Below are 9,251 nucleotides of genomic sequence, written 5' to 3'. Positions count from 1 at the left end.
TTGATAGGGATATTATATATTATATGCATGCACCGTGGTTCGAATCTTATACACTCAACTTCTGCACGTTTAAAATGTGTGAGCTCTGGCCACTAAACTGTTTGGAAGAAAAAAAGGTCTATCTCCTGTGCTGAAAGGTGATCACTTTGGAATCCTCTCGTTTGCTTTATTGTTTTCTTTTCTTTCTGTCAATTATTTTGCCAGATGAATGTCCATTACCCATTGGTGTGCTTTTTTCTTCCATTTGTCTAGTTCTTTGATTTTTATCAATTCTTTTCTCAATACTTCAATTATTCATTCACAACATAACCGTGTATTTTTCCTCAGCCTTATCTCTTTACTATACACACCGCCAATTATCCTAATTCTAAACCTTCATAGATCAAAAAACCATTCAAGATTTTCTCTTTGCTGCGTTACAACTTCTTCCTTGTTGCGTTACTTTACCAATAGAATATGGCTGCAACTTTGGTAGGAGGGGCTTTTCTCTCTGCTATTGTTCAGACTTTAGTTGAGAAACTTGCTTCACAAGAGTTTCTTGATTACATAAATAACACCAAGCTGAATGTCTCACTGTTGGCAGAAATGGAAACAACACTACTCGCTCTTCAGGCGGTGCTTGATGATGCAGAACTGAAGCAAATCACCAACACTGCTGTCAAACAATGGTTGGATCAGCTGAAAGATGCAATCTATGATGCTGAGGATTTGCTTAACCAAATCAATTATGACTCCCTGCGATGTAAGGTGGAGAAGAAACAAGCTGAGAACATGACTAATCAGGTTTGGAACCTCTTTTCATCTCCTTTTAAAAATTTCTATGGAGAGATCAATTCGCAAATGAAGATTATGTGTCGAAGGCTGCAGCTTTTTGTACAACACAGAGACATCCTTGGCTTGCAAACTGTGAGCGCGAGAGTTTCTCTTAGAACGCCTTCGAGTTCAATGGTAAATGAATCTGTTATGGTTGGTAGGAAGGATGATAAAGAGAGACTCATTAGTACGTTGATATCTGACAGTGGCACTACCAATAGTAGTATTGGTGTTGTTGCAATTTTGGGTATGGGCGGTGTTGGCAAAACCACTCTTGCCCAACTTCTTTATAATGATAAAGAAGTTCAAGACCATTTTGATATGAAAGTTTGGGTTTGTGTATCGGAGGATTTCGATATTCTAAGAGTAACTAAAACCATTCATGAATCTGTCACTTCCAGAGGTGGCGAAAGCAATAATCTTGATCCTCTTCGAGTTGAGTTGAATCAAAACTTGAGGGATAAAAGATTTTTGTTAGTGCTGGACGACCTGTGGAATGATAATTATAATGATTGGGATGAATTAGTAACTCCATTGATTAACGGCAAAACAGGAAGTAGGTTGATCATCACAACACGCCAACAAAAAGTTGCGGAGGTTGCACACACGTTTCCTATTCACAAAGTACATCCTCTATCAGATGATGACTGTTGGTCGTTACTTTCAAAGCATGCATTCAGAAGTGAAGACCGTCTAGGTAGTAAGTACCCAAATCTAGAAGAAATTGGTAGAAAGATTGCTAAAAAATGTGGTGGATTGCCCATAGCTGCTAAAACACTGGGAGGAATTTTGCGTTCAAAGGTAGATGCAAAGGAGTGGACTTCAATTCTAAATAGTGACATATGGAACTTACCAAATGATACTATTTTACCTGCTTTGCGTCTAAGTTATCAATATCTTCCCTCACATTTGAAAAGATGTTTTGCCTATTGCTCAATTTTTCCGAAGGATTTTCCACTTGACAAGAAGGAATTGATTTTGTTATGGATGGCAGAAGGCTTCCTAGAGCATTCTCAACGTAATAAAACAGCTGAGGAAGTAGGCCATGACTAATTTATTGAATTGTTATCCAGGTCCTTAATTCAACAGTCAAATGATGATGGAAAAGAAAAATTTGTTATGCACGACCTTGTCAATGATTTAGCCTTAGTGGTGTCTGGAACAAGTTGCTTCAGACTTGAATGAGGTGGTAACATGTCTAAAAATGTTCGTCATTTGTCATATAATCAAGGACATTACGACTTTTTCAAGAAGTTTGAGGTTCTCTACAATTTCAAGTGCTTGCGAAGTTTCCTACCCATTAACCTTGGCATGTTGGCAGGAGAATATTACTTATCTAGCAAGGTTGTAGAAGATTTAATACCCAAACTCAAACAATTACGTGTGCTATCCTTAAAGAATTATAAAAACATCACCATACTACCAGAATCGGTTGGTAGTTTGGTGGAGTTGAGGTATTTAGATCTCTCATTCACTGGAATTAAAAGCTTACCTAATGCAACATGCAACCTTTACAATCTGCAAACCTTGAATTTAACATGTTGTGGAAACCTCAATGAGTTGCCACTACATTTTGGAAAGTTAATTAACTTACGGCACCTTGATATTAGTGAGACAAAGATAAAGGAGATGCCAATGCAAATTGTTGGACTCAATAACCTGCAAACATTAACTGATTTTTCAGTTGGCAAGCAAGACACCGGGTTAAGTGTCAAAGAGGTTGGTAAGTTTCCTAACCTGCGGGGAAAACTTTGTATCAAGAACCTGAAGAATGTCATCGATGCCATTGAGGCTTATGATGTCAACATGAGAAACAAAGAAGATATTGAGGAGTTAGAGTTACAATGGAGCAAACAAACGGAAGACTCGCGAATAGAGAAGGATGTGCTTGATATGTTGCAACCTTCATTTAACCTGAGGAAACTGAGCATTAGCTTGTATGGTGGGACAAGCTGTGATATGTTATCTTTTGTATAAACTTGCAGAGATGAGGAGGTTTTTGGTTGATAGACAAGTAATGTGAATCGATGTTTAGCAGGCTCTAGAAAAATCCTGGCTCCGCCACTGCAAAAGAGGTCGCGGAAAGAGCACGCTTTTGTCAGGTTATATTTCTTCTCTCTTATTTCAAATTGTACTTTTGTTGAAAAAATAACGAACCTCTTTTATTTCCATTTATAACTATTTATATATATTATGTCATATATAAATTCGCGGTAAATTGGCTCTCGAAAATTCCTGGCTCCGCCACTGGTTTGTACTTATCTATTTTGATTATTTTCTATATTCTGATTAGTTTTTTTTTAATGAAGAATCTAAACTAGTCTACCGAAATTGACACCGGAGAGAATCGAACCTTAGACCTTGAAGAGGAGCACACTCTAAGGTCCCAAGCTAACACCACCAAGTCAATCCAAGTGGGTTATATTTTGATTAGTTTACATGTATATTTTTGTTCAGTACTTTTTTTACTGATTTAATTCATGAGCACCAATTGTAACAATATTTACATTATTGATGATTAAACAAATTTTACTTTCATCTGAAGTGGATATGATTAGTTGAAATAAATCGTTGGTTGTTCAGCTTTATTTTGGTTTTGTGTTAGCCTTTTGTTGAAAGAATAGAACTTAAAAGTTATGAAGCACTGATACAAACACAGACACGTCGACGCCGATAGTAACTTAAGAAAATGACACAGTTAAATGCCATCACATGTAACGGCGTCGTGTCGGTGCTACACAGCTTAAAAGTCCTTAGTGTACAGATTACAATAAAACAGTGCATAGAAATTCAGTTTCACAATCTGACATAAGTTTTTGCTGTAAATAAATTTAACTATGAAGTGATGAATTGAAAGAACAAAAAGCCTTACATAAAGAATGCAATTAGTGCTACTAACAAAGAATTAGCAAGTTCTGATCTTCTTCTTTTTTTTCAGTTGCTTACTCAAACAAGGATTCTGGTCTCATCTTGTTGGCACCTGGGTAGTGTTGGAAGCAGCTGGATATAAAATTGGTAAGTCCTTAGAAACTAAATGGTTAAAATCTATTTCTGGTCCTACAAATATACAATTTTTTTCTTACAAATATACAATTTTTTTCTTACAAATATACAATTTTTTTCTTTTTGTAATTTTTGTTTTGTTTTAGCCCTACAAAATTTGTACGTATTCAAAATTGGCCATTGCGATATGCGTGTAATATTCATTTTAGTCTTTGTAGCTCATATCAGAGGGACTAAAGAGTTAGGCTTGTCACATCTACATTGTTGAATCATATGAAACTTAGACTTTTCACATCTAACTTAGACTTTTCACATCTACATTGTCTACTTGAAATATTTAGAAGTGTTAAAAGTTGTTCTTAAATTGATTACTAATAATAAAGAAAATTATTAGGATACTTCCTCGCAGGTAATTCAAGATGTCGGTGGATACTTCCTCGCTGAAACTGTCATAATACTCTTTTCGTCAATTGAGAAACGTACGCTGGTAAGATGGCAACGAAGGAAAGTCTCAGGAAAGGGCTCACTAACACTGCTTGAAGATAACTTTTAGAGAACATGAATCAAACAATTTTTAGAGAATTGGAATTTTTCTTATCCAGATTCTCACTTTGTTATAGGATTAAATCTCACATAAGTGTTACTCCAAGTCCAGAAATTTCAAGCCATCTACAAATTTAAATCAACATTGTCTATTTTTTCTCTTTGTATAGATTGTATTGAAGAAACCATGCAGAGTTGTTTAGAATGAGAAGTCGGTATTGTATATATCAATCATTTCTCTCCAAAAATAATAAATTTAATAACTATTAGAAAGGAAATGTTTTTTTTTAAAGAGAAAGGAAATGTTATAACTTATAATTTATCCAATATCCCTCTTTTGAATAAACAATAAATAAATTATCCAATCCTACAAACATGGCCTAATGTTTTTATTTCTCATAAACAACATGAATGACAAATCGAATTAACATGAATAACTAAGAAAAAAATTAAATTATCCCATCCTACAAGCATGGCCTAACTTTTTATAACTCAGAAATAACATGAATAACTCAGAGATAAATAAATCATCCAATTGAATTATTTCTCTAGATATCCTGAATCACATCTACTCTGTTAACTTGAGTTTACTGATGTACTTATGGAATCCAGATCATTCCACAAATGTAAATAATTGTCAACTTTGTTCGTCACTGTCCTCTGAGGTATGAAATCCCTCACTAATTAGTTTCAAAGTGTTATGTCTGTTTTTGCATCTTTATGAGTGTTATCTTCAAGTTTGATAAGTATATGGCAATTGTTTGATTTAGGAGTTCATGAAATTCTCCCATCTATTTATCCTCATTCCCCACATTTTTTGAAAGAGATGGAGAGAAAGGCAATGTAAAGAAATTAACAATCTGGCTTTTTTTTTTCCTCTCTATATTTTTATCATCTTGTGTTCGGATGACGTAATTGAAATTTTTTGAAGAATTTTAGACAATTCAAATGATTCAATTTTTGCTTTTATTTTTAAATATTTTTGTTTGAATGGAATAATACAAAATTTCATTGTCATAATTTTTGGATAACTTTTATAAAAAAAAATTTTGGGCCATATTTGGAAATTTAAATTAGCGGTCAAATTTTAATTTCGAAAACTTTGAGGGGTCAATTTATAATTTTTGGAAAAAAATTTGGGGCAAAATTTTAATTTAAAAAAATATGGGTCAATTTGCAATTTTTGGGGTCAATTTAAAATTTTTGAAAAATGTGAGGACCAAAATGCAAAATTTGAAAAATTATAAGAATGAAGAAATCTGAAATTCTTCCCTTTTATGTGTCATTTGAAATTCTCTAAATTTAAGTTGAACAAAATGCTTCATAAATTTACATAATTTTTAAAATTCTCCAAATTATCATCCAAACAATGGAGTCCACCTAAAAGTATTTGAATTCCCTCAAAATATTACATGTGTCAGCTCAGTGGTAAAGACTTGACTTTGTAACTTCAAGAGACATTGTCGAAATTTCACATGTAACAATTGTAAAATGATCGTTAGTTCCACAATTTGTAATAATAAACTTTAAGGAATAAATTCTACAAAATTTCAATTATTTTATAGTAATGCATGTTTTTGTATAAAAAAATCATTTTACTCGTCGATATCATTTAAAAATATGACTAAATTCTTCAAAAAATTTCAAAAATAATTCAAACAAAAATAATTCTTCAAAATACTATAAAATAACTTAATTTTGTGTTATGTTCACATTTTCAATTAAAACTAAAAGTATGACTATTTAATTCTATTCAAATGGTTATGCCTCTTAGTGATGTCTTTCCCTCTAAGGGCGTGTTTGTTATATTATTTGCATCTTTGTAGCACTTTCATGCGTAATATAAGAATACTCACTGACATGCACCATACTATTTCTTGCTTAAACATAAACAACTTAATAGATATAGAGGGATTTAGGAATTTGAAATGGAACTGAAGGAAAAAATTTAAAGATAAAATGAGAAAAGAAAAACAGAATATTGTTTTATCTTGGTTTTTCGGGTGTCAAACATTGATTAAGTTTGAACCTTTTTAACCTTTGATATCTCATTTTTTCTTGGGAAGGGAAAAAATAAGCAAAACCCATGAGAATCGAGGTCCGGGAGTTGTTTTCGCTACGGGAAGGTGTTAGGCACCCATAACGACTATAGTATCCTATAGGAACCGTCTTTACTTTCTACGCGCGCACTTTATTTTAAATGCTATTTGAAAGTATTATTTACACCTAAAGGTTTACTAAGTCAAGGAGGGAGAAGAAGATGTTTGAATTTTTATTTTATTTGAATTGAAGGAATATTGGTTCCTTGCCTACGTACCCTTTTAAGGGATCAAATCCACCGTAGTTCTCTTCCAAAAGGTTTTTGTTTTTGTTGATTGATTTTAAGTTTGAAAATGTAATTTTGAAGAATGAGAGAGAGAGGCCTCAAGGGCATAAGATTGGAAAAGAGTGGGGTGGAATTAGTTATTTTGCAAAAGGAGTCTAAGTATGATTAAAATTCATTAAGATTTTTATTTAAGAAAATAAAGGGAAAATCAATGGGATTTTGATCCCAAAGTTTATTTAGAAAATGATTTGAGTGATGTTGTTCATATTTTTTGGAAAAGAGAATTTTTCTAGGTATCGCGATTCCTAAGCATACACCTAAAGCATACATGTGATGTGTGTGCATGTGTCGGTGCTTGTGTCGGTGTACATCATTAGAGTCCATTGTCCTTTACATATGCCCTAGTTTACATTCTATGGTCTTGCAAGAATTGAAATTGCATAAGATAAAGTACAAAAATCCTAGGTTTTTACATGCTAAGTCTTTGCATGAAAATTAAAGTGCAAGAAAATAAAGACTAAGAATATAAGATGGAGGATGAGATGCTTATGGAATGTATGAAACATGAAGTAAAGTGGTTAGTAGCATAAGGCATAATAGAATGGAAATTATAAGCAAAAGAAACACTAGAAAAACTTGACAAAAAGTAATAAAACCCCTAACCTAAAAGTGGCAACATATACCTAAAACCTATCATGACAATCAAAACAAGTATATGACCTATAATCCTCACGTCATGACAATTTTCTAAAGGTTTTATTACACTCAATAATATGAGGATTATAAGAATACACCCAAGTCAAGAATTATGATATGTTTTAGACATATTTGGCACTTTATTGTCACACATAATGTCTACATAACTTGCAACACAAGAAATCAACAAATTGCATTCACAAACAGTAAAAAGGGACACAAATCAGAGGCAGACATATCACAACATTGTACATCAAGTATCAATATCAATTTGACAAAATATCACATCAAAACATAGCAAGAATTCACAAGAATTTTAACAAGAAAGACAAACAAATTACAAGTGATATTATATATTTTTTCAATTTTTTAACATGTAAAACAATCACAAAAAATGTCAAGAAACACATTGAAAACACGTAGAAATTTTTCTAGAATTTTATCAAAAAAAATTTTTAGGCTAGCAGTGGTGTAAATAACAACTTATAGTGTCAAGATAGCAAGAAACAAGGGCAAAACGAAAGCAGCAGGAAGATTAGGCCCAAGCCCAAAGGGGAAACGGATCCTGGATCATCCAAGTGCCTCAGAGGCGTTGGATTGATCCAGATAAGTTCTAACCTAGATCTAATGGTTCAGGTTCCAGGTTCAGGGGTGAACCAGACTGGTTCAAGTGAACCGATCTGGTTCAAGCCCCTTTATAAACATAAGAGGCCGGTCCAGCCTCATTCGCCTTCTTCGTTTCTCTCTCTAAATCTCTCCTTCTCTCTCTAGCTTCGCCTGATTCTCTCTTCCTCTCACCGGTTTCTGAAAGAAACTGGTCGGAGAAGATGAAGATCGGCCGGAATCTTCATGATTCCGCCGGAATCTTCATCCAAACCACCGTCACTTCCAGATTCCGACGAGATTGAATCTTTCACCGATTCAAATGCAACAAACCCTAATCTATTCTATTTTTCCTCCTAGACACAAATCCAAAGCCAGAAATCACATACGAACACTGAAATGTTGTAGATCGGGAAAGAACTTTACGGTTTTCAAATTTTTTTTTAGATCTTAAAACTTTTTCAAAGGCAAGTTACTTGAAACTCACCGATCTACATTGTTTCGTTGATTAGACATACTCACGCGCCTTCGTTGATGTTTTTGAAAGAAAAGCAGAGAAGGTTTGTGATGTTACCTGTCTTACTCGAGGATTCGAACAGAAATTCCACTTGAGAACTTTGTAATTTGCTTTTGATTCTTCTGGTATTCGATTTGTTGTCTCTGGAAGCTGAAGAATAGATTGGTGAGCTTCTTCTTCTTCTCTGGTTTAAACCAAGCTTCGATCTCTCTTCTTCTCACCTCTTCTCTGTGATCGTGTGATTTGTCACTTTAGTGACAAATTCATGCTAGAATTGCAGGGGTTAGAGTTCGATGATGATGATTCCTTGGTGAATCTCTGAGAACTGCTTCGAATTCGTTGCAATTGGTTGAATTTTTGTTGCTGGAAAATTAGGGTTTATGTGTGGTGAAGATGAATCTTCATCTTTGTTCTTGTGAAAACGGTTTTGATTTTGTTAGAGGAGAGAGAATGGGTGAAAGTGTGTTTGTGTGAGTTGGCACTGAATGAATGGGCGTGATTCTGTGCATTGGTGATGTGGCCTATTTATAGCTGACACTTGCACTTGTAATCCAATGCCATTTTGCCACCTGGATTTGAACTTTGAGTTCGGCTTTGCTGTATTTTTGGACTCAGGGACCAACTTGCAATTTTTGGAACTTAAGGGACAAATCTGCAATTATGAAAACTCAAAGGACCAAACTGTAATTATGGAAAAGGACTAAAAAAAAAAATTGAGACTTGAAGGACTAGAATGCAAAACTGGTTAAA

General features: G+C 33.9%; 1 protein-coding gene across 4 annotated transcripts; it reads left to right on the top strand.

Annotated features, from left to right (window-relative positions):
* Positions 1-280: 280 nt before the first annotated feature.
* LOC146937000 (putative disease resistance RPP13-like protein 1) lies at positions 281-4,637 on the top strand. Of its 4 annotated transcripts, none has more exons than XM_085751519.1 (4): positions 281-2,915; positions 3,123-3,227; positions 3,752-3,828; positions 4,226-4,637. In XM_085751519.1, exon 1 carries the CDS (start codon positions 457-459, stop codon positions 1,864-1,866), a length of 1,410 nt encoding a protein of 469 aa, XP_085607645.1. In that variant the 5' UTR covers positions 281-456; the 3' UTR covers positions 1,867-2,915; positions 3,123-3,227; positions 3,752-3,828; positions 4,226-4,637. The 4 variants fall into 4 exon arrangements, with proteins under 4 accessions (XP_085607645.1, XP_085607644.1, XP_085607647.1 ...); XM_085751518.1 differs by having other exon boundaries at positions 4,211-4,637; XM_085751521.1 differs by lacking the exon at positions 3,123-3,227.
* The last annotated feature ends 4,614 nt before the right edge of the window (positions 4,638-9,251 follow it).

Source organism: Medicago sativa, chromosome 3 (assembly GCF_051527215.1).
Source record: "Medicago sativa cultivar Bolivia chromosome 3, Bolivia_mono, whole genome shotgun sequence".
Lineage (NCBI taxonomy): Eukaryota > Viridiplantae > Streptophyta > Magnoliopsida > Fabales > Fabaceae > Medicago > Medicago sativa.
Note: the sequence above shows the minus strand (reverse complement) of the source record. Positions and strands in the feature narration are given on the sequence as shown.